Genomic DNA, 27941 nt, shown 5'->3' with positions numbered 1-27941 from the left:
GACAGAAATACGCTTTCACATATCAAAATACTAATGCATACATTTTTTCAAGGCATATAAAATGCATTCATCTCTTACGAAACTTACATTGAAAACAGATTACATGCAGAGAATAAATAAATTGTGAATATCACCTGTCTAAAAAAAATCATTGTATGAGATTTTACGGTTTTATAGTTGAAACTCGAAGCACATTAAAACCCAAACTCCCATAACTAATCAAGTTATATGCATATATTTATTGCATTCAAAAGAAGTACACACACGGGACAGAATGAAATCATTACTTACGAAACAGCATGGGCGGACAATATGGTTTTATGTCCTGCAGACTTGTGGCCAGAGACCCCGCCGGAGGGGACCGATGGGGATCCGGCCGAAGTCCTCGTCTACCCCCTGCAGTCATCACCATGTAGGAAAGTTTTCACTTACTCAACACTTCAGCAAATAATTCATTTATAGCAGTAAGTGTTTTGATGAAATGAAGTCTACTTGAGGAGTCGATTTTGAGCTGCTTTATCGACTTAGCTTTTTTATAGGCAAATAATTTTTTCTGTGTTTATTTTTCGGTTTTAGAAGCAACACTTCCTTCTTTAGTTCGTCGCTTAGTTAATCAGGAATATATATTAAGCGTCACAGGATTTGCAAACTTTTGAACAACAATGTTTGATTAAGATGCGAAATTTTAATATACTTGTTATCAGTGCAATATTAAAGAAAAGTCAACTATTATAGCTTTTCTTCTAGAAATATTATCTTTTCTTCTTAGTGAAAAAATAATTTTGAAGTTCTTAAAACTGCAAGTTTTGTTTTGATTCCAGAAGGTTTTAATGACGATAAAGAGATCAAACGAATTTGTATCTTTATTATATTCTCAGTCTCAGCATTTTCTTCATGAGCAGTTTTTCAAACAAATCAAAACTTTACCTTGTCTTCAAGAAAAGAATTCATTGCTTCTTCTTCTTCTGAGATTAATCGCAACACGTACCAGACATTCATTGCAGATACCGGAAATAAAACAAGAAAAAAAAAACTGCTTAATAAAACTAAAAAGAAGCAGAAAGCAAGTCTTTTGGTTTGAAGGATGAGCTCTCCTTTTCGAAAATTCAATTATGGAACAGGAGGCGACACTTGGCGACTTGAGGAGGTCAATAAAAATCGCTGGGACTAAAAAACAAAATCAGAACGGTGGCGATTGAGATGAAGGCGCCTGTTCCTCTGCGGCCTGACAGAACAGTGCGAGTAGCGTGGATTGCTGTGCCCGTGACGTCACTCGCAAGGACCCTCCCCATTCGACGGTGGACGGCCCAGCGCGTTTCCACGGAAACCAATCTGGATGCTCTTCTGGATTACGAGTTGCTCCGTGAAGTTGGAGAGCACTTAAGGAGCTATACATACCGTGCTTTTCTGTGAATCTGGTTCGTGAATATAAAGGTTAAAAATAAGTAAAAGGAGAGTTATTACTCTTCGATCAGATACTACTGCCCTGAAATATAACAGGTGGATAGTTTACGAAAGATTTAAATCATTTTCTTTGAATCTACTCAGTTTTTAATTACACACTGTTCAGTATGATAAACAATTTTAGTTATTTTTAAAAAATTAAGATTCATAATACATAAATAAAAGACTCAACCAATTATCTAAATAAAGGTGTGTTTTTTTTTGTATTTTTGGCAGGAAATTTTTGTAAAATCATAGGTAAAAAAATTTAATGATTAAAAAAGAAAGAGTATTTATTAATACTAACATTTGTATTTTTTTTCTTTGAATAGATAAGTGATTTGAAAATTTTGTTGGAGTATATATTTATTACCAAATAAATTTATTTTAAAAGAAAGAAACAAATGAGGGCTAATTAATAAGAAATAGATATTTATAAAAACTTTAAGCTACAAACTGTTAAGTATGACTCAATTTAAGATAATAATAATCACAAATATATATATATATATAAGTAACCAATCTAAAGTAAGAAAAAGTTTGAAAACGAAACTAAAATGAAAACGAAACAAAACAGTTTCGAAATCGCAACTAAAATTTATTACCTATTTAAACTAAAACCAAAAAGGAACTTCATAGTATTTAGAGAGCGCAATTGCAGCTACTTCTAAAACACAGATGAATTGATACAAAAGTATTAGAATCAAGTTAATAGGAAAAACAAAAATCAAATAAAAATTAAACCAAAAAATTATTAAAAAAATATTAAAAAAGAATCCGGCCTGAAGACTTTTTCAAGGGTCACCCTCAGGCAGGGATTCAAATAAAGGGATTTTTTCTGTGAGGACATACAGACATAAGTCTAATAATGATTCCTCGTGACCCGAAAATCCCCTGAAATTATGCTCAAGAGATATACCATTTTAACAGAAAGGAAATACAAAATAACAAATTAGAAAAAACCACAAAGTAAAAATACAATAAAAACAAAACAATAAAAACAAAAACAGCATTAAAATTAAAATTAAAATTAAAAACGAAAAGGCCAGAACATACCATCCAACAGTGAAGGAAACTTTAAACAATCGATTGTGATTTCCTGTTTTTAAAAGTTAACGGTAAATTATGTAAACAGAGGTAGGCACCCAGCGCCATCTATTGAGTGATCCAATATGCAAGTAAAGTTCTATTTTTATTTAAGCCAAAAGATTAATCCCAAACCATACCTTGTTTAATTAAAAAATTGACATTACAGTAATTTCTAGGAAAATCATTTTTAATTAAATTTTTAAGGAGGATATTTGATGCTTCAATATAAGAATTTTTATTATTGCAAACCCTTTTGATCCTGTTAACTTGTGAGAAAATTAGATTTTTGAAAATTTTAGAGTTTAGATTGGAATGGTAGTTACATAGTTTTGTTATTTTAAAGTTGAAATCATCCCTTTTATCGTATATACCAACTATTGTTTTATCATTAGCAATTTCGATTTTTAAATCCAGAAAGGTAGCCTCAAGTTGATTTATATTTGTATCTTTTAGAATTAAATCTTTTGGATAGCAATTAGTAATAATATTAGTATTGTCGAAGTTAATCAAAAGTAGGTCATCAATATATCTCCACCCGTTTATTAAATTATATTTAATTATTTTTTTCTCATAGTAATGCAGGAAAATATTAGCTAAAGCACTTGAGAAAGCTGTCCCCATTGGAATGCCCTTGACTTGTTTATAAAAATTAATACCATTAAACACGTAATTTTCAGTAATATTAAAATTACATAACTCAAGCCAGTTATTTTTAGGAATGATATTTTCATTTAAATATTCGTCATATATGAAAGTGCAGACCTTTATTAATTTTTCATGAGGTAGATTAGTGTATAAATTTTCGAAATCAAAAGTATTAAGTTTATTAATGTTGTTATCTTTAAGAAAATCCAATACTTCTTTGTTACTAGAAATAATAAAGTTGTCTTCATTTTTTATTTTGTCCAGGATAATTTTTAAGTATTTAAAGAAATGTTTACCCGTATAGTAATTATAACTACCAGTGCTACAGGTTACGAATCTGAATTTTAATGGATTTTTATGAAATTTAACTGTTGGGAATAAATAAGGATAGTTAAGAGAGCAAGTCTTAGTTTTGGTTGTATATATATTGTATATATATACTTTTGTATATATATATATATATATATATATATATATATATATATATATATATATATATATATATATATATATATATATATATATATATATATATATATATATATATAAAATCTGCAGCGTATAAAACTGATATTTTCTTCTACTAATTCAAATGAACTCTTTTTTTAATTCCAAGAGTCTAAAATATTAAAGTTGTTTATGCACGAGAAATTTTAATAAAAAGAAATTATTCATTTTTTTTTAAATTTTCAAAAAAAGTAATTAAATAAAATTTGTTTCAGTATGCAAATAATCATAGAAACATAAAATCCAGATTTTGACAATCCAGTTGCTAGAATAAAATATCCCATTATGAAGCAGAAATTAATGCGCAATGAAACGAGATAATAATAAGATTGAACAGAGTTTAATCCTAAAAGTCGCTTAATGCAAATTTCAAATTATTTTCATTTAATTGAAGTACAGCGTGTGACTAGAATAGATGATATTTCATTTATTTCAAATCTTCATTTCCTTAAATGTGCTGAAATAATTGAATGGAATTATTTAATTAATCTTTTATTTTCATTCACTAATTACCATGTTAGGAACTATGAATAATTTTATTGCAAAATTTGGTCGATGTAAATGCGCATAACCACAATTTTTTTTTTTTTTTTTTTTTTTTTTTTTTTACAAAAGCGATTTAATTATTTTTTTCTTTGGTTTAAACTGAAACTGAAATAGTTTGTGACAGTTTATTAAATAAAAAAAAAATCTGATGTGATATAAAATAAAATTTCTTATTGTAAACATTTGACTTTTTTTTTTTTTTTTTTTTTGCTACCCACTTCTACTCAATCTCAGTCTTTCTCACATAACTTTTGATTTTCTTTAAAAAAATGAGTTCATTATATTTATTGCTTTATTCATATTTCCCAAGATAAGAAGTTTTGTTTCATTTCAATTTTGCAAATTATTAACCTGTCTAACATGTCTTTCAGTCTTTGAACATTTTTGTTTTCTTTTCTTTTTTACACAGGAGGAGAATGTCTAAATTTGTATTTATATAAATCCAGAGAAGTACCATTCATTTGTAAATAAACACATTTAATATTTTTTCTGGATAAAATATTATATTTTTCAATGAAATTGTTTTGGCTTTTTCTTTTGAAATGCAATTGGATAAGAATTTAAGTAAGAAATAATTGGTTTTAAGTTATTTAAATAAAAAAAGAGAGATAAATACTACGATATGCAGTTTGAACAACTTTGAAAAGAATAGTTGATTTCTAATAGCAAACATTTGATTTAAAATACATAAATTAAATGTATTTTTATGTATTTTTTTAAAATGCATAAAAACGAGTTTAATCTTATCTTTTTTTTTACAGTAATATTTCGAAATTCCGTATTTATGGTTTTGGGTATGTCATGATTTTACTACTGATGTCATGATTTTATACAATTTCTTTATCTTTTTTTATATTTGGAATAATATAAATCAATAAAACCAATCAAATAAAACAAATCGTAAAGGAAAGCAGCATTAATGTTGCTTTTACTATGATGCAAGATTAAAGAAAGAAAATTTAAAGAAAGGTTATAGATAAGCGTACGAAGCAGCATAATCTTCTTATAAATAAAGTTCGTTACTACTATGTATGTATATATGGAAGTGTATATGTATGTTTCACATCTCCTTTTAAACAGCAGGGTCAAATTCAACCAAATTTTGTGCACATTATACAAGACACTAGAAAAAATGCTGTGAACTTTTCAAAATGCAAGAATTAAAATATTCAATTTAATGAATTAGAAAATTAACAAAAATATTGTCTTTTTATACTTTGATTTACTATATTAACGTTTTTTTAAAATTCATTTTTCATTTTAATACATCTTTTGACAAAAGTTTTTATTGGTTTTAAAGTAGTGATTTAACCATGCTTAATACTAAAGTCAATCACTCAAACGAAGACAACCTTTCGTATACTTCAGTATCTGTGAACACATTTTGCAATACCAATAAAAAATATTAATGACTTATGGAGAAAATTAACCATCGTTTTTTTTAAATCGTCTAGTTCAATTGATATTCTAATTTTAATTGAGGTAGACATCAGAATTCAATAAAGATGTTAAATGATAAAATTATTTTTGCGCATTATAATGTTTTATGAAAAGTAGTTTTAACGATAAAAATATTAAAGTTGAAAAGATATTACTACCGAGCAAACGATGGGTATTATAACAAATAAGCAATGCATTAAATAAACTATTAGGATAAAGTCCTCAAATAATTAATGCTTTATCGAAAAGGAATTTCTCTTTTAGCGCATACATCTACTTAGAAATGAATATTAGTTTTTAAAAGTTATTTTATTTAGCTTACAAACAGTTAAGACATATTGCATTTTCTAAAAGTCTGAACATTGCTCAAGAATAGGTTAGAATAAGTTGTAAATCTGAAGAAAAATCTTTAGAAGCAGTTTCAGTTGTTACAGAAACTTTGCATAGTTGAATAGTGACAATGAGGGGAAAGAGAGTTAGGTGTGCACATTTTAACGACAACACTTTCGAAAACGTTAGAGTGGTTCTTTTTTATTTCAATCAATAAAAAAATCATAGTTTTGCTTAATAAAAATGATAGCTTTTTCCCTCTCATTGATTAGTAACTTTTTTTTTCTGAATTTGTATAATTACAAGCTATGATGAAGAGTTTTGTGCTTATTGACACTGTAAAGAAAACACCCATAAATGTATAATTATTCCTATATTTAAAGATTAATTTTTATTTTTAAATTTTAAAGATTCAATAAAAGCTTCAGAAGCCCTCCTTTTCACCGGCAGAGAAAAATTCTGCTTCTCATCAGCAAAGTAATACTACCGATTTCATAAAAAAACTATTTAAATATTAATAAGAAACCCTAATATATAGAACGATACAGCAACATAACTTCTGTTGTTAAAATCTGACGATTGTAATTTTGGATACAGCAAATTAAGGTTCAGATATGAATTTTAATATGTATCTATATGGGAATAACGAGAAAATTTGGGTCAGTCTTAAATAATAATTTATCATATAATATACAAAGCATAAAGCATAATTGCTTCACATTATAAAAATAATAACTGAGAAATCATGTATTATAATGTTAATAGAGCCATAAAAGAAAAATATGAAGAGAAGAAAAACCAAGAAACGGGAAAATTTACGATGAATTCTTGAATTACTCTGTGTCAAGGTAAACTATTTTAATCTAACAGGTCGAATTTACTTTAACGTACTTCAGATTCCAAAAGAGCTTTTAAAAAATGCATAGATGCAAAGTACCTTAATTAGTACACTATTAGAATTCGGTAGAGAATTTTTAAAAAAAATGGAAGTTAAAATTTTTTAAACTAAAGGCTACATTAAGGAATGATGTCATATAAATGATCCAAACATAACGTGCTTACTCTAATCGTCCAGTAGCTAATTTCTGTACCAGTTGGATTAAAAATCTAAATGAATAAAGAATTATTATGTTTTATATTAATAGCCAATAAAAATACTACAGAAAAATGTGGAGGTTTAAATTTCTATACAATCCGCTGGTCCTTTTAGTCACATTTAGTAAAATATTTCTGACCTATTTACTTTTTAAATAAACAAACAAAAAGTTTCACGCTTCTGGAATTAAAGTTGAGTAATGTATAAAAATTTAAATATTACTATTTCAGACGCTTTTAGATAATTTATATTACAGCTTTAGCAGGCTGCATTTGTTCGGGGTTCATTTAAAATAACAAAACAGCAACAACAACAACAAAAACCCTAAATAATTTCGTCAGTTTTAGTTGCAAAAAACAAGAATTTTTTATTTTTGTTTCAGATGTTAGTGTATTAAGATTATTTTACCAAATATAACTAATAAAACAAGAAAATAGCATTAAAAATTATCAATATATTTCATAATTCATATGATTATTCATAAAAAATAATCACTTACATCATAAAATGGAATTATTTGCATTATATGGAATCTTTTTCCAGTCCGAAGTATATATAATATAATATAAGAATAACTAGCAATCGCCGTGGCTTAGTTGGGAGAGCATTTCAGTTGTATCCATTTTTGTAGTATCCAATTCCGTCAATGCCAATGTCATAGCAAGTGAAATGCAAATTTATATTCCTCGTGTTCCCAAGTATATGACACTTAAGAGCCAATAAGAATACTAATAGTTCTCGAGTGAAAAATTAAGTTCCTTCAAAAAATTGAAACAGGTTATTCAGCAACGAATAATAGGAAACGCAACTGGCTGATAAACAAAGGAGTACGGACGAAAAGGTTCTGTAAAAAGTTCTGTAAATTAACAAGTACTGTAAAATCAAACCAAAGAGAATAGTTCTTAATCTCATTAATATCTAAGAGTGGTAACGAATAATTAAAAATAAGCAATCAACAGGTGCAGTTTCTAATTGTTTAATTTATAATAGCGGAACTTAAAAATTCTGCTGAAATCAAAATTATTTGGTGTTTACAATATAAAGTGGTCATAAAATCTTCCCTGATTACACTTGAACTGGAAGAAATATTAATTACATAGTAAAAACTATATATAGTTCAAAAAATATTATTTTAATACTTTAACAATAATATTAAAAAGTATTCTATGGATTCATAATCGAGTCAATAATCCAGCGCACTTCTGAAAAGGATGATCAAATAAGAAAGATTATGAAAAATGCAGGTTTACATGTTTAATAATGTACAAAATATTAGCAGTTTTTTCTGATGGTCTGACACACACACACACACACACACACACACACACACACACACACACACACACACACACACACACACACACACACACTAAACTTTTTCTAATTTTTCATATGGTTTTTTCGATATATTGCAAAAACGTTTATAAATAAAAAGTAATAAATTTGATAGTGAATATTCTTGGTAACTGGAAGAATTTCAAGGAAGTTTTTCATTTCTCGACATTTATTGTCCAATATTTCGGTTGTCATACTATATATATCACCGGTGATCCTAACTATGAGCGTATCAATACCTTCAACTGAAGTTGAAACACCCTATCCCTTACATAAACCCAAAAATGACAATGAACAGAACGTTCGATTTGAATTCATGGAATCAAACAACGCATTTCACTTTTTCCTCCGTTGGTGCTATTTTGATTAAAAGCGAAAGTCAAATCACTATTTCTCTATTCATTGCCCTATTTGCTGAACTAAAAAAAAAATTAAGGACACGGTGATTCCACAATGAAAAGATTTCAACGTTGCATTTGCTGGCGTCCTGGCATAGGGGTAGCGCGTCTTCCCCGTGTTCTGGGCGTCCTGGGTTCAAGTCCCGGTACGGGCATGGTTGTTCTTCCTCCGTTCTCTCTGTGAGATGTGTGAATGTGCCCCCTTATAAAAAGGGGTTGTGCAAGCGAATGAGATGTGTGAGTAGCTAAGACGTACTCTTGGCCCTAGTTGGCGCTACTGAAAACAAGAGACGCTCCCTTGGCTTAAAATCGCTGACTTCGTCAGCGAGCTTGTGCATGGCAAGTGCCATTATAAACAACAACAACAAAGATTTCATAACCTGTATATTAAAGCAAGAATTTTCCAATCCTTTCAGATTTTCAGTTTAGGTATTCAGAATCTGGAATTCGTTCGTATGCATGTATACAAAATATCTCGTAAATAAACGTAAAAATTGAATTATGTGAAAGAAAAGGTATACCTAATTCAATCTTCAACACAGATTTAATGTAATACAAATATACAATAGACAAACAATACACCAGTGTAAATAATAACATATGAACTTTGGACATCAAGTCATTTGAACATTTAAGTCCAAAGATTTAATGTTGATGCTATGATATACTTATCATATCTGTGCATGTTATCCACTCAACTGGTTTGTTGTACTATTACAAAAGTGCATTTCATTAAATCTGAATTGAAAATTTTATCTGGTTTATCGATTTCTTTTCCATAATTCACGTACAAAGAAAATTTGAAGTGGCCCATTCCGAATTCGTTTTTTATAGCGAAAAGGATTTTTTTCTACGATGTATGTCTAACCTTTGTTTATTATTTTTATTTATTTGTTAAAAATTTCTGAAATATCTGTGCAAGCGAAAAGCATTGATCAATGCGTGTCTCTAAAAACTGATAATCTCTTTAAATAAGAAGGATACTTTTTTATCCATTTTTATTTTCGTCATAGAAAATGAATTTTTGTTCGTCTTTGGTAGCATATATGAAAGTTATTTTTGTTGTATTTGCCTGTGAACACTCCTTGTTTTTACAAATTTTGTTTAGAGTGACAGAAAGTTAGTCAAATAACTAACTTACTCCAAGTAAATGTTAAGATTCAAAATTAAATAGAATTGATACAATTTTTTAAATAATAATGGGTTTTCTTTAAGTTGGAAGGGTTTCTGGAAGACAAGAAAAATGTTGTTGTTGGCAGGTTTTTAATTAAGAGAAGGAAATTACTAAAATAAAATTTTAAAAAAAGAAAGTTTCTGACTTCTAATACTGTTTCTCTAATTAAAAAAAAATGTTTTAATTTAACAAAATAAACCCTGTGTCCTAATATTTTTTAAAAACTATATAATTTCACACTGAAAACAAAAACTATAAATTAAAAATGTTTTTGGCCAAAAAATAATCAAAAAGAAATAATCAAATTCAGAAATTAAAAAATGGTTATAAAAATCAAATTTAGAAAATATGTAAAATGATACAAACAAAACGTACATTTACGTTATTGTAAATTTTATATAACGTACAATACGTTATATATTACATTTTTGAATAAATGTAATATTATTGATCTTTGTTGTAAAAATTATTGAAATTAAACCAGTCTGCTGGATATGTATTGATTATTTAATTACCAAAGATTCTATGACTAGAAGAGTGTCCTTCTTATTATAATTTTGACTTTCAAAAACATACTTTCGTTCTGTATCTTTTTTTTTAATTGGGTGACAAAGAATTGTAGTTATAAAAAATGTCATAGAATACACAATATGAATTTTTGTGTTGAACTTTTTATTGAATCATAACATTTATAATCCATTGTCTTGTTTAGCTGTCCAGAAAATATAAACTATTATGTCTGTAATATTTAAATAAATTTCTACCTTTCTCGTCATAAAATGATCCGATTTATCAATGATCGATGCAGGAAAAATGGGCGGAACCCAGCATATATTAAAGTGAGACTTCAAGCCGAGCATGAAGTCGCTATTGACGTGAGGCCACCAATTTATCTCCGAAACTTCTCATTTAAGCGGGATGCTCCCAAGGGAGAGGATTATTATCGGTTTGCCTAGAGCAGCTGGATCATTAACTCTCTTATCGTGGACAGAAAGGCGACGAGGAATCAAGCCAAAAACGCCTAAACTCGTTTACGAGGCGTTTGTTTGTTTGCGCCTATATTACCGTTTCCATCATTTCTGTGTTGTCGACGCATGTTCTCTCAGCCGATGCATTGTGGACATCATTTGGACCACGTCAGTATATTACCGGTTGTCATTAAGCAAAAGCATTTATCATCTCTGAATCCAGTTTTCGAAACTTGTCCACCAGATGAAAACATTATTAAACGCCAATTAATTTAGAATAGATTAAATATGTTACGATCCCCAAGCATGAAATTCTGCAGACCCGTCTGTAGAATATTGCGATATTTATTTTGCCCCTAAAATTTGATCATAACAAGACCAGATCGATATTTTATTGGCAAATTTCTACACCCCTTGTTGGAATTAAATGAAATTTGGTACCCACGTTTCTTAGCAATTGGAAAGTATTAATGAGCTATTAACAGGTTTCTACAATCCTTCAAAGTGGTCGAAACGGGTATTAAAAGATTTTACATTTTTCGTTACACCTTCTAAACAATTAATTGCACAAAAAATTAAACTTACATCATCCTAAAATTTTTTAAAAATTAACTTTTAGTGACATAAGTTTCATTTCTGTATAACTATTTCTTTGGTTATACTTAATTGTGTTTCAATCTTAATTCAAATACATTTTATTTCTTTTTCCGTTGGAATATTAAACCCATTTTCTGTTTAATTACATCTATTTCTGGCATGGTTTTGCCAATATTGAAGTTAAATTCCTTTCTTCCTAAATTTTTATTCTCTCTCTTTTTTTACATATTTTTACAAAAGTTGAATTGAATTTACTAGTTCCAATGTTTATGCAGTTTATCATTGTTATGTAGTTTCTTTTAATGCGTGCTTGCCGTAATTCATCTGTAAATGCTTCCTTTTAAAATTATTGAAATTTCTTGAGGTTTTTTTTACTTAATTTCTCTCATATCTTAGTATTTTTAAAATTTTATTGTGGCCAATTATGTCTATATAAGAGCTTGTAAATGCGTGTGAATGTAGATAATAAAATTTTAACCAAACCAAAAACATTTCCACAATAAATAAACTCAGTCAAAAAATACATTCCCAATCGTTCCATTGTATTTTACTTCATGAAAATTGTTTATGTGAGGTTCTCAAAATTTTGTAATTGAATTATATTAAATTCTATTAAAGATTTTAAAATGTCTTATTATTATAATCCTCCAATAATCGAATTAATTTTAATCATTTCAACTTATGGTAAAAGCTTTAGCTGTTTGCCAAGCCATTAATGGCCTTTCAATTCCAGAAAAAAAAAGTGACAGTCAGCTTTTATGTCTGTCAATCCTTAAAAAGTTATTCATTCATTTCACTGGTAATTATTCATAAAATAACCAAGAGAAGTCCAATTAGAGTAAAATTAAATCAAAAGACCACATTAGTTTTGATTTCAAGGCATTCAAGTATTTTATGGAATGGAAAGCTGATTTCATTCTCTAAAACAGTGGTGGAGCCAGCCCCATACTTTGAAAGAATTGCAGTTGAAAATACTATTACATATTACTAAAAAAATATCGCTTCATATTATGTACACCAAACTTATAAAAATAAAAATTATCAAGAAACTCTTAAGGATTTCCTGTCTTAAAATCCCGTTTCTCCATGTGTAAAAAATAAAAGAGAAAACAAATCTAAGTACCCTGAATGGTTATTACTTCAGCCTTACTTGGAATTTATAACAATCCTTATTGCCTCTCCTATAACCGAAAAATGACATTGACCATATTCTCGCGCATTGTTCGAAATATCCAATTCATAGAAGACAATAAAAACTAGAACAAGTATGATCAACAATCAATATAGTCTTTCAAAATTTTTCTCAAAAAAAAAAAAAAAAAAGAAAAAGAAATGAAGCATTTTGCCATTTGCCATTTTTTTGGTCACTCAGTTATTTTAACATATATTAAATTTGACTTCTTGGCATTAGAAAATGACAGCCTTTTTTTTTTCTGATGAGAGAAATCACTACCAATAAATATATAAAAAAAGACAGAGAGATTAAGTATCTGAGACTAAGAAGCCTTTAGGTTGCCTTTTCCTGACAATGTTAATCTTTTAAGTTAAAATGAAACTCTTAAAAACGCTACTATGAGCCTAGGAACACCATATTTTCCCCACATTTATGAAAATTCGAGAGTGGGAACTCAAATCTTAACATAAATAATCCAAACATTGACGGTAAAAATATCTTTTATCCGCATAATTTAGAATAGTAAATAAGTAGAGTGTTAAGGTTTAAATCTTTTATGCGTTGAATATAAAAACTATATGATTTTGGAGTATATACGTTTTGCTTTTTTTTACAAAAATATAGATCAAATAGATACAGACGAAGCAGGGGGCCCAGAGGCTAGTAATAATTAAAAGAAAATACAATAGAAAGTATAAATATGGTCTTTCCGATTTTTGTTATAATTCTTCAATTAAAACAACTTAAAGCAAAACGCAGTGATTTAAATCATGAGGACAGATCTTTTTTTAAAATGTAAAATCATATTTTACATGTAATAATATCAAAAAACTGAAGAAAATACTTAAAGATTTATCATGTGTAAATCAGAAATTTAGCATTTATCGGCTACTATCTTTAAAGGTATTCTCAAATAACTGTTTTTTCGTTCGAAGAATTCAGAAAAGAATGGGAATTAAGAGATAAGATATTAATATTTCTTCTATGTCAGATTAACTTTCTTAGTTTATTTTCGTATTAAAATCACATAAAAGTTTCAAGCGTAATAAAATATAAGTATTCTAAACAACTATTGCATTTAAATTTAAATCAAATTTAAAGCAGAAGGGCAAAAATTTAATTTATAAGAATTTTTACTTCCATAAGACATGCTTAATATGTGGAACGTCATTTTAAAAAAGCAATATCAAATTATAAATTGAAAAGCGTTAAAGAAATATTATCTTAACATATTAGCAAAAGATATATAATAAACAATATATAAGAATTAAAAAAAATTCTTCATTTTATTTCATAACAAAAGTTTTTACTTTAATTATAGTGATTTTTTTTTCTCTTCTAATAGTGTTTAGTGTATCGAAACCATCAAGTAAATATTTATTTCGCACAAGACAAGATTTTCTTTACTTTTTTTCAATAAGTCCTCTTAACTGAATAGTTTTCTTTGCTATCTCATTAGACATCTTCTGCTTTTGGAAGATGTTAATGATGACTCTTGATTGAGATATTTAAGAATTCTGCATTAATTATATATCAAATTATAACTTCTCTGAATGACAGTTTTGAATTATAGTTGAAAACTATGGCTGTTCAATGCAGGATCCAAGTATCTAAGTATCCAATATTTCCGCGCTTGTTTTTTTTAAATTAAAAAGTGGACAAGCATTTGTATTATTAATTAATAATTGTAACCCATTATACTTCTGTCACATATCAATTTTAATGTTAAAGATTATAGGGATAAACTTGAGTTTTGTCGGAAATCAATAGTTATGGAAGAAATGAACATTATTTTAAAAAAAATTGCTTTCAGGTTTTATTTAATTAATTTAATATACCTATCAACATAAGGCAATAGTGGTGATAAATTCTGTGAAATAATCAATAAAGGGAATAGCAGTAACTGTTACTTCCGTTGTTGGACACTTCACAAAGTTTTCCGTTTTTGCTACAGTAATTATTATCCTAGCAAAAAGGGAACTTATGTGGTCAGTCACTCAAAACCAAAAAGCATGGCTTCTCCATTTTGAGAAAGACAAACACATTGTAGAGTGCACTCATACGTCACACGTGGTTCATGATGCCACCGCACGTGTCTTAACTCGATTTTTGACATGCGCAGGGTCGAGACCTTTTATTCTTCACTGTCTGTTGTCCAGGTGAACGGTCACGTGCCGGGTTAATGTGGAGGTCGGAGTTGTGGGAAAGGTGGGTGACGCCCTTCTGAAACTTGTATGACGCACGCGTTACATTCGCGCGCAGGTGAATTTGGGAGCTCCCGACGTCACTCACACGGATCATCATGGTTGTCGGAAGTCAAAGAATCTAATCCTTACAAAATGACAGATTTTTCACTTCTATTCGTAGTTGACAGATATGTCTGTTAAATGTATAGCTAGAAGCATTATGTTTCATCAGAATCGATGGTGTTGAGTTGGCAGATAAACCCTTCAAAAAGGAATTCGAAACTGAGAGAACTGTGTTCATGACAAGAATAACTATGTTTTGGAAGATGCTGATCATTACTCATGTTTTGTACAGTTTGAACAATAAATATGTCACTGTGATTCCCGATGCATGCCCACAAATAATTTTTTAAAGTTTTGATTTCCATAGTTATAATGGATTATATTTATGATTATCTACTCTCAATTATAGTTTTGTAATTGTATTGCGTGGAACTAAAGGCAAAAATTTTAAAGCTCAAAACGGAATTTGAATAAAGACTGCAAGTTTTAAAGCTATAGAGGAAGAGTTTGTATCAACAATTTTACGGCATAAAAAAATGTGATAATACATGCATTAGAAATTAGAATTTCAATTGCTGAAATGTAAATGTATAATAATGCTTCAACTTAATTACAACAGAATTTTAAAAGGAAATTATTTATGAATACTTATATCGATTGCAATTTGATTTTAAAATTTCTTTTGTTAATTGAAATGAACAACAACAAAAAAAGACAACTGAACGGAAATTCTAAAGAGATAATAAAAATCCACAACCGAGAAAGGACATTCTTCAATTTCAAAAAAATGCGAACCGAACAATATTTACAGCGATTTATTCTTTAAATAGAGTATATAAAGTATATTCTATATAAAAGTATATTCTATATTCCCGTATTCTCTATATAAAATAGCCGATTATTGTATGTTTGTATCGTCAAAAGTAAAATCCTAATTGCCTCTGAACAAACATAAAGATTATAATTCTTCAATAGTAATATGATAAATAATTTGTTTATCAAATCGTCATCGAATTTCTTTATTTAAAAAGTATTTTGCCAGCTCTATTAATGTGAAGTCATTGAATTGATTGGGCTATAACAGATTTAAAGAATATTTTACTTAAGGGGGAAAAAGACTAAATGTCAAAAATGTAGATTTGATAATACTTATTTCTCTAATAATTTAACAGCATTGGTTATGGAGAATTATTCCAATTAGATTAACCCTATCGACTTTTCCTTGTAATATTTTAATACTTCTCTCATTTTGTTCATAGTATATCTTTAATCCTCCTCTAACACTTATTCTTTATAGTAGCTTTATTTTTTCACTAATACTGTACGTTATCTTGTTCATTCATCCGGTTTTATTGTACTCCAGATATTTTTCATTATAGTTTTTATCATTTTTTGTTGTGTTATATGTATTCGAATTGTCATTTGTATGTTCCTTTCCAATTGATTGCAGTGTAAATTTCAGTAATTTTTCTTTTTGTTTTTTAATACAGTCCATCTACAACGATACCAAACAGGAAATGATCCACATGATCTCTAGAGAAAGTGTGGTGTGAGATAATTTAATAGCAACACAATTAAAAGCAGTTTAATTAAAGTGCGTGTAATATGCCTTCGAATTGTCATTTGTATGTTCCTTTCCAATTGATTGCAGTGTAAATTTCAGTCATTTTTCTTTTTGTTTTTTAATACAGTCCATCTACATCTATACCAAACAGGAAATGATCCACATGATCTCTAGAGAAGTTGTGTGATATTAAGTGTTGTGTGAGATAATTTAATAGCAACACAATTAAAAGCAGTTTAATGAAAGCGCGTGTTTGGATAAAACCGTGGATTGACATATTATATTTTCCGAGATAAATGAAATGAAACAATTACTTAATTGGCAAAAATTAGTTCATGTTTTTTAAATTATATATACTTAATAAGAACAATTTCCATATATTTTTATTGCCTTTTTGCTACTAAAAAAACAAAAGAGAAAAAAAATTCTTTATTCAGCAATTTCAATTTCGGGTGCAAAGTTCCTTGGGGCAATTTAAAAAATGATTTTAGGTAAACAATTCAAATGATATTACTAGGAAAGTAAGGGGAAAAGAAAAGTTTCTAATCTATTCTGCATACGCAAAGTAGAAAATCATGTCCCTGGCTGCATCGGAAGAAGTCGGAATCAGTGGAAATTCTGCCACTGGAAGAGTTATGGACCCTTCCGGTACCATCCTCTCTCGAATTTTCATGAATATCATTAGGATGGAGCCTCGCTATTGACCATCAGTCATGGGCCCAGATGCTCCCGAGTCATGAAACCGAATGAAAAGCAATTGACCCGCCGAATCCATCTATCCGATATCGTGGTTGCTTTTCATCAAGGTGAGCTCGTCTACTTGCCCAAATTTTATTATTCTCCTTCCGAATCCAATCATGGATGACTGCTGCCTTGTGGCTTTAAAACCTGCTGATAAATAGTCCTCGTATTCATGAGAGCCAAGGCAAATATATAACTTTGCAAAGTGACCAATTACGGAAGTTGGCCAATTACTCAAGGAAACTATTTGAATTATCGATGGCTTGTGTATTCGCATCACGCAGATGCATCGAAGGCACGATCTGTGGTGAAAGATTTTCGAAAAATTTATTGGTCTTCTGAAGGACTTCGAAGCAAACTTCTCATAATTGAAAGTTTATGAAGATCGAAATAATGCCAATATCGATTTTAAATTTAGGAGAATGTTGAAAACGCTAAAATATGTATAATAATCTAGCTACCGTCGGACATTACTTTTTTGCTTTCTTCCCGGAATTCTTGGATGTTAAACTATTAACGTGAAATATATTTAGTTAAAATTTAGTCTTTTTATTTGATGAGATTTAATATAAGTTTAATAAATTCTGTCTTCTATTAATTATTGCGAATGCAATTTTTTTTTAATGGCGCAAGAGCCAGATTTGGACAAGTTGCACCAATATTATGGTTGAAGTTATTGGCCAATTGGTACGACTTAAGATATCAGTAAATATGAAATGCAAAGTTTAAAATGCGATAATTTTACTGTAGTAAACAAGAATAAAAATGCAAAAAAAAAAAAAAAAAAAACCCTCAATATTTAAATAATACGATAAAAGCCCATTGTTTTCAGAAATGTAAAATATTAAGCAGGGAGTTTCAACCAATAAGTCACTAATGCTCGGAGATGATGCATTAAATACGTGTATTCGGTGATGATTAAACACGGGGAGTTCTACAAATAAGAAAGAGTACGTAGTATAATATAAGATTGGAAGTGAAAATCCTACTTTAGAGTTAATCTAAAGAAATTAATTTTTACATTAATTTTAACATAGATAAAATAATGGTTGGAAGGAAAAATGGATTTCATCATAATAAAAATCAACGAAAGTGGTCTTCCCAAAGTTTTCTCGCATACTTTCTAATAAACATGTCATGCCAGAGAATGCCTTATAGGCGTACAATAGTTATGAAATATATGCTTTTGGCATGGATTTAGCATTTTTATTGAATCTATCGTGTCATCTTTGGCGAGTTATTTGGCAATTCATTCCTCTCACGCGTTAATAGTATCCAAAAATCGAATTTTTGTCTTAGATACGTTTTTTTTTAGCCGATTGAAACAAAAATTTGACACAAAACTTCACTTGTAGTCAGAAAATTTGATATATTTAAACCATTGCGTTTTTGAATTATCACATTTACATGTTTATGAAAATGCAGACCGACAGACAGTCAATCCATAATTAAATTTGTCCCAAAATTTGAGAGTTGTCTACACTATAGATGTTGAATCTGTATACCGAATTTTATCTATCTAGCTTTCTTCCTTTTATAAGCATCGTGTTAACTTATATTCGAATTACCAGACATTCTGAATAGATTTTACTCAAAATTTGACAGAAATCTGTAAATGTGGTAAAGACCATATACCAAATTTCAACAGACTAGCTCAAAGCGTTTTTGAGTTATCTTTGTCACAGACAGACAGGCATTTTCATAAAATATGTTTATTAAACATAGGAATTCGTCAAAATTCGTCAAAATTTCAATTTCGAATTTTTTGACGATTCTATACTATGTATGCGATTAAGTAAAATTACTTGCTAGAGATAGTACAATTAATTTTTCAAAATTATTAAAATATAAAAAAATATGCGAAAACGAAATTGATATTGTTAAAGAGATGATTTTTGGAGTTTTAAGACAGAGTAAAAAACATTTTTGTGAGGTAATATTTTCTGCTGCTATACTTGGAAAACACCAAAAAGCCAACTAAAATTTTAATTAGATTATATTTTGATTAGTCTCGATTTCAAAAAGTTAACTAAAAGTGGCTTTTTTCTTATTTTTGAAGAGCACCTATATCCAAAATTTCATCAAGATCGGACGAAAATTACACATTTATATAAAAGACATACTAGCAGATATTCATCTTTATTATACAAAGATGAAACTATTCTTTTCATATAGAGATCATAGTCTTTGTGTATCTTTATTTCTTTTAATACAAATAATTTCCATATGTTTAAGTAAAAGATTTAAGAGAAACATATAATTTGATCAACTTCTTACTGTAATTTCTTTAAAAAATATTAATGAATTATATAATCAACAAATTAAAACATATCAATGGACAGGTTTTAAAGCCAGCAACTGAAGTAAAAAAGTAACTAGAAGTATAACTTTTAAAAATATTTTTCCATTAGTTCAGTACCAGATTTATGAAATTATAAGATATAATTTTTGGATTGAAAACTCCTGCTTAAAATATTGTATGAACATATCTTTGATAGAGAGATTTAAAAACATAAAATATAATTGTTGAAAGAAAAAGAATCAACAAAAATATAATTAATAATGGATTACTATACATATATTTGTAAAATTAATAATGCATTTTTCTTTAGTCTCTTTGTTAAATGATGAAACAATTAAAATAAACAAAATGTAACATTTCTCTCTTCCCTCAAAAATACGCTAGCAATTAGAACACATGTTTAACATTTCATGACCGTTCAAAGAAATGAAACGGAATTACAGTCGGAAAACATTAAAGATTTGTTGTTCCAATTAATTATTCAGGGCTTTTTAAGAAAATCTATCCTCTTATTCTTAAATTTAAAAATTAAGTAGTTTTACTTTAGCGCTGAATAATTAAAGATATCGAAAGAGATAAAAGTAATTTATTTTATTGCAGAATGTACTTTATTTTATTGTGAACAATATAATATTTAGCTAAGTAGTGAAATGAAAATGTTGTCATTGCTTAATATCATTTAAATGTTGAAAGTATTTGATAATAGAAAAGATTATTTTTGCTTTTACAGTTCTCAAAATAATAATTGTCTAATTGAATATTCTTTAATGCATATTTTATTTTGATATCCGTAAAGAATACACCAGTACCTGCAACTGATATTAGATTCATGAATGAATATTTTTGCATCTTAAAAAAAAATTCTTCTCAGCATTTATTGAATTATATTACTTGGGGCTTAAATTTATATTATCTTGATGAGTTAAAAATATATTTGCAAGTCTAGCAATTGTCATAAATATTAAAGACACTTTTTCAAAAATGCTTCAATATACGAAAGATATAACTCATTCAGTATTCATGGATTCTTTATGAATGACATACTTCTCGGAATGAGCATTGAAAGTTTTATTACCATGCCTTTGAATTAGAGGAAGATTTAACATTTCCTTTTAGATGCCATAATTATGATAGAACTAGCCGCCTTTGGCGACCAGTTTTTCACCCAGATTATTAACTCATTAAGCTGTTAAATTATTAACATAGGATGCATTTTTTAAAAAAAATTGACCTAGTTATTTAATGTGACTGAAGCACATGAATTAAATTAAAACAGTTTACTGCAATTTACAAATCGTATATATTACGAAATAAAAACGGAAATGAAAATCCTACAATGGATTGTATGATTGGCAAAAGCACGTGCTTGAATGTTTTGATGGAGAGTTTGAATCCCGAAAAACATTTTTTCTCATAATGTATTAAATTGAATGAAAAATATTATTAAAATTAAACAAAAAATTGTACGAAAATGAAATTTATATCATTAAAAAGGTATTTTATTTTTAGTTTTAAGATTAAACAAAAAAGTACTTTTTACAAGAAAATTGTTTTGGAAGATACGAGTATAAATTTCCTAAAGCAAGTCATAGAGATTACGGTTAGACCTAAGATTAATATACGGGCGCCAAAATTGAAAATTTTTCGAGCGATGTTTCGCCAAATATAATTATGATAATTTTTGATTGCAACTTTAAAAGCCGTTTGTTAGAATTTTTGGTATACACTCAGGATTGCAGATCTTTAGAGAGTTTTTTTAATGTGCTTGGCGAGAAACCGTGCATTAAGTTTTATCACGATTATTTATCTGACAACGGTTAAGCCTACTTTTGTATTAGATTGAATCTTTTTTATTTGAAGCCTATTTCTTAATTTCTTTTATATCTTCTTTTCTGTGTCTGAATGTTCTCTTTAGTGACATGGCGAACTATCTTCAGAACACTTCTAATAATATTTTGCAACTCCACTGATTAGCTAAGAGATGCGTTTGATTCAGTACAGTTATAAAAAAGTTCAATGAATAAAGCAGTCTGAAATTCATATAACGTTAAGTTTATATTTGACTGTTGCCATTCTATAATTAATAATAATCTCGATTTCGGTTCCACGTATGCTAGCATTTTATATATATATATATATATATATATATATATATGTGTGTGTGTGTGTGTGTGTAGAGAGAGAGAGATTTTGTAAGAATAAAAAAAGTAAAAAATAAATAAACAGATCCAATCTTCAATAAGTACATTTATTTTTAAAATTTTAGTGAAATTATTTAATCCGAAATAATTTTCGAATTCATTTTTGGCAATCAGCATTGCAAAATCTTAAGGAAGCCTTTGAAGTGTACATTTTCGCGATTCCATTGCAGATCAGGATCCCTAATTTAAAAAACAACAACTATTTTTTAAATAAAAAAAAATCTATCTTAACTGCGATATTTGGGACAATATCTATAACTTATTCCAAAATTCTCAATAAATAAACTGCATTTCAACAATATTACTTCAAACAAAATATCTAGAGCGAATTATAAAGGAAACAGCTTAGTTTATTCCACACATAACGTCTGTCCCTTTTAACATTCGAAATATACAGGTTTATGAATGTTTGAGTAAAGTGAGTCATGGCTTTCTTGTCGGAGAACGGCCCATCTCTCACGAATGGATGAATGGTCGTCACCTTCACTATTTGCGGTCTGCATCAGTCCGACAGACGTATCATCACGTTCACTATTTACTCGGTAACCCCTCAACCCCCTCAGCACTCTCGTCCACGCCACGCATCTGTCGCCTTTTTTTGGACCCGCAGCATATGGGAGGTTGCTCTTTTGGCCAGCTCGAATTAAAAGCTCGTTCCGATCCCCGCACCCAGTTTGTACTATACATGACAGTGATTAATTTGATCGCTGCCTTGCGAGTGATTGTGTTTGAAAAACGAATAACTTTTAAGAAAGTAATTACATGTTCGAATGCATAGATCATAAAACGTGCTTCTAAGATAATATTGCAGTTGATGCTAAACATTAGAAATAAATTATTGTTTTTAGACGTTAGATTGATTTTTATTTCATTCCTTGTTGTTACAACTTAATAAATGTATAACGAGATCCATTTAAAGAAATGACAGCTATTCGAACTTGGCTGAACTTTTGAAAGGAGAACAAGAGTATCTGAGCAATCATGCTTGCATTATTAACCAAATATCATGTTAAGGTATTAATTTTATTACTACTAAAGGACTTTGTCAAGATATGCTATACTGTATAATATGGTGCCCACTCTAATCGTCACTCATTATTGCCCTTTTAGAGACAGACATACAATCAAAATTGGAAACATGCTTTAAATGACATTAGGAACGATTTTTTTAGTCAATAAAAGGATAGCTGAAAGAAATAGCGAAATCTAAATTTATATGTATTTTAAGACTTTTTTATCATCTTAAGTAAAATATTCTTGTTTACACTAACATTTAAAATAAAATAATAATAATAATAAAATAAAATAAAATAAATACTTCACTCCTCACAGATAGTTTGAGTTATAAAGAATTAAATTTCGTTTTTTAAAGACAAATCAATGACCACTTCGAGAATACATAGTCAGTTGATTGGATGATCTTCCTTGAGGCCTCCTGCGAAATAATTTAGTATTGGGATATTAAAATTATTCGGGAAGTTTAGGTCGAAAAAAGGTGGAATTCTTATTTTTAGAATGTAAGTGTGTCAAGAATATTTTGCTAAAAATTACAAATAGAATTAAATGAAATAAAGTATAACTATTTGAGTCATTTAAAGCATATTTACAGCTGGATCTATATATCTAACGCTAAAGGTATAGAAATTAGCTGACAAGTCATGAATGGTTAATATTCTGTGTATTCTTAAAGAATCCAGTCACATTTAACACTTTGCTACTTAATTAATATTATCAATTATTAAAATATTAAACTTGATAAGTTAAAAAGAATTCTAAGTAAATATTGATTTATCTCATTATTATAAATAATTCTAATAATTTATTAATAAGGCATGTAAATTCAATCAAATAACTGAAATCTAAGCTGAATGCAATATACTGTAATTCTAATTTTTTAATGAAAAACTGTGACTATTTCCTACACGATGAACTTAAAACAAATCATATTGAAAGGGAGAATTAATAGGATTTGTTGCTTTTATTAATCATTCCTTTAGAATATTAACTACTTTACGCATTTTATTTTCGTAATAGAGAATAGAACATATGATATGTATAATGTATATTTTATAATTTAAAAAATTATAAAATTCAGGTTAGATTAAAGATTAAAAAAAGCAGTTTGAAAGAATTAAAATTATTATTTTTAGATAATCAAGGAATAGATGCTTGAAAAAAAATTATTAAATAATCAAAAAGAATTTTAAAAATATTGCATTTGCTACATTAAAGAATTTCGAATACATGGAATGTTGAGCCCTATATTGTGAATTCTTACTATGTATAAAAAAGGCAATAAAGCTAAGCTACTTACAATATATGGTGAAATATTTTGAAATTCAACCTGAAAAAAATTTCCTAAATGTGAGGAAAAAACCATCATATTAGAAACAGACAAAAGAGATACTTAACTTTTCGTTTTTGTTTTGTTTGTTTTGTCAATTTGGAACTTTAATTTAACATATTATGTTTGGACCCGCTTTTTTCCATTATCTATTTTTTAAAATGAAATTTTTCTGAAAATTTCCACTTGCTCCTTTAGTTGAAGGAAAAGAAAATGAAATTTTATCATCAGTGTGAGAAAATTCAATGAAATATCAACATATCGATAAAGATATGTAATTTAAACTATAAATTATTTATAAAATAATTAAAGGGGATTCAAAATTTAATCCGAAAAATCGTTGCATGATAACGCTTTAAATTTCGTCTTTGTTTGTTTTATTTTTAAAATTTACTATTAATTCTAGAAAAACGATAACATGCTTGTACTTAATAGTATCATTACGTGCTAGATTAAAAACAATGCTTGTAGCTGTAATATATTTTGTGGTTACTGAAGAAAAATTTTTGATTAATTTTGAATTAAAATTCTATCTAAAGTTTTGGTAAACATTTTTTTTTAGTACGTACTTACTAATTAAGAAGCAGTGGAGGCTAAATTTGGTTAACTCTGAGTTCAAAGATTTGCCCTACAGAGCGTTTTGAATGATTTTTTCACCATGCATAACGCATAGATCTATTTACAGAGAATATATCAGTATATAAAAATGTTAACGTTCTAATTTCTTCCTGAGTTGAAGAAACAAGGCACTTATACTATCAGTACTGAAAAGTTCAATAAATTAATGGAATTTAGTAATTGCACAATGAAATTTGAACTTTAAGACATTTATAATTCTGCGATGATAGTTCTCGAAAACTTCCTCGATTACTCTCTAACAATTATCTTGTTCCTCTCTACCCCTTATTCCCGCTAAAATTTCAAATCTTTGGCAGGTCTGAATGCCACAGCCATGTTTTTATTTTCAGAGTCACACACATGAGAGTTGTGTGCTTCGTAGTAATTTTCAGAAGAAAAAAAAACTGATATCGGTATATTAATTGCATGGCATTAACAAATGATGGTTACGACATATCTATCTGAGAATTTAATGTAGTATATTTATTGAATATAGAGTGCGATCCTTAACGATTAATCGATAACATGTAAATAATATTCAAGTACCAGGAAATCGAATATGTATTTCAGTTTTCTTTTGCCGACCAATTGAAACCAAAAAATCGCATAGTAGTAGAACTGTAGTTATAGATCACACACCAAATTTCAATTATTTAAGCCATTGTGTTGCAAAAGTACAAACCAACAGTTGGCCAACTCTTTAATGGATCGTGAACATATTCGCACTTTATATGATAAATCTGTATGCAAATTTTATTCATCTAGTTCTTTTCGTTTAATTGTTAACTTATATTCGCTCAAAATTTGATAGAAATCTGTAAATTTGTTACAAGCACCATGCACCAAATTTTTTCCAACCTAGGTCAAGGCGTCTTTTAGTCACCATTTTTACAGACACATGGACAAAGTGATAGAAAGATTAACAGTGATTACAAAAACGTGTTTCCGGAATTGGATCTGAAACATGGAAATTAGTCAAAATCTCGAGTTCGAATTTTTTAACGATTTTAATACTCTTCTTTGCATACTCTGAATAAGAGGCAGTAAAAAAAAAAATGGAGATTTTAAATCAACTAAAATATTGTAGCCAAATATAGTTTTAACTTTCAATAATAATGCCATATTTATTTATTTATTTTTGGAAATTATTAATTTTATGAATTGAATCCATAAAATGATTTAAGATTACATGGAAAGCCCAATGAAACCATATTAAATTTTACAATTTAAAATAGTTACTGTTGTTTGAACTTCTATGCCGGTCTATGAGAATGAACCTAAACAATTAAAAATATCTATTCCCACAACAATATGATTCAAATATGATAATTGTTAAAACAATAATGAAAGCCTTAATGGTTAATCAAAACACTCTGAAATTTTAGAAACATTTTTATTTTTTTCAATTTTTATTTCGTAATAAAGCATTCATAAGAAAAATCGGCGTCTTAGAATGAACGCAGAGTTTATTATTTTCTTTTATCTCCGTCTTACCCAACAGAGCCCCATCTGCAGAGATACTGTGCTGAATAAAAAGAGGCGAAAAAGATAAAGTAGCAATTAAAACATTCCGATAGAAGGCGTGGTGGAAGTCGGTAATGAAGCGTTTCGTCCATGTAGGAACTCTGTTAAGGAGGAGCTGAAGAGAAGAAAGAACAGCAATTAAATCCCTGGCGTTGCAATAAAAGACGCCATTAACATATTCATGATGGAAAACAAAAGCTGAGATGCCACTCTTTTGTTTTGAAAGAAGATCGGAAAAAATCGTTTGGGCTTTCAGCAAAAGATGGAAATAAAAAAGAACGACTCTTCTGTTGCGAGTGTTTTAACTGCTTCGCTGATTCACAAAAAATGTAAATTCTACTGTTTTTATTATTATTTTTGAAAAAAGTGCTTTACGTATTATACAAGGAGAAGATTAGAATGGGGAGTTGAAAGAAAAATGTCTTATCATGATTTGCATTTCTAATAAGTAGCATTTTGTCATTCGCTTTTTTTTTTTCAATGGATATTATTTTAACTAAATTGCAAATAATTCTATGTTTACAACAGAAATGTGTGTATCATTGGATGTTTAATTTAAGAAACATTGGTTTAGAATTATTTGTGTTGTGTTCGTTTGAAATGATCGCATTTAAGGCCTTTTTTTATTTAGTGAATACCAGAAATGGAAAGGGGACACCAGATGAAAATTTTAGAAAAATAATAAATGGAAATTTTTTTTACACTTAATAAATAACAAAATGTCTGAATACTCTTTGAATAATAGAGGCCAAGCCAAGGAACATTCTAGTACCTCTTTATTAGCATTTATTACATAGTATTAGCATTTATTACATATATTGCTAAATATCATTATAAACTTATGGGCTTTCTTTTTATATCACATTTTTAGAATATAGTAGAACCTAGATCATTTTAGCCACTATAAATAGAGGTATCTGTTTAATTTGGTACAGGAAAAAAGAACTGTGATTTTCCTTTTTTTTCAATGAAATCCCTGAATTTTTGACAAAATGTTGTCAAAGTGATTGTCTTGTTTGTAAAAAATCTTGTTGTGAATGCTTGTAAAAATTCGGGGTAATTTTCGTAATGGGATTTTTTTTTTCTAATTCAAAAGTTTGTTTAGATAAAAAATAAAAACACAAGGTTTTTTTTAAAATTTTCATGAAAATGTGATACTATAAATGTATTGGAACAATGTAAGGCGCTGTTGAAGGAATAGGCCCAATAATTAAATCTAACAATCTTAATTTTATATTCTTAAATCTTAAAGACATTCTTAAATTTTACAAGAATCATATTATTACAACTGACGCTTTGATTTTATTTCAATGCAATTCCCAATAATATACTGGGCATAAGGATTCGCTTATTAGAGAAGGAATATTTTTTCATCACTGCTGTAGGATATTTCCTCTTCTACTATTCATTTTGTATTTTAAAAGATGAAACTGAATTAGATAATTTTTTGTATGTTATGCTTATGATTATTATACGACATACGTATATAATTTATTAAAATATTTGAAAATTTAGATGTTAAACTTATTTCAAATATATCTTATATGGGCGTTTTGTAAGTATAAAGAAATGATTAATCATCAATTTCTAAAGATTTGAAATACATTATACACTTTCCTTTTACAATGAACAAAAATTAAGAAAACATTTAGTCTA

The 27941-nt window shown here is 28.3% G+C and overlaps 1 protein-coding gene across 2 annotated transcripts in view; it reads right to left on the bottom strand.

The window, feature by feature from the left end:
• LOC129968939 (LIM/homeobox protein Lhx3-like) overlaps window positions 1-27941 on the bottom strand; it is a 130016-nt gene that overhangs the window by 17554 nt on the left and 84521 nt on the right. The window contains exon 1 of one of the 2 annotated variants that reach the window (XM_056083301.1): window positions 292-1180. The exons of the other annotated variant lie outside the window; for it this stretch is intronic. Coding sequence (XP_055939276.1) covers window positions 292-412 — 121 coding nt within the window. The 5' untranslated portion in view covers window positions 413-1180. Of the gene's footprint in view, window positions 1-291; window positions 1181-27941 lie in introns of those variants that run through there. 2 annotated transcript variants of the gene reach the window in all.

This window comes from Argiope bruennichi, chromosome 5 (assembly GCF_947563725.1).
Source record: "Argiope bruennichi chromosome 5, qqArgBrue1.1, whole genome shotgun sequence".
Classification (NCBI taxonomy): Eukaryota; Metazoa; Arthropoda; class Arachnida; order Araneae; family Araneidae; genus Argiope; species Argiope bruennichi.
This window is presented reverse-complemented; position numbering and strand designations above follow the sequence as displayed.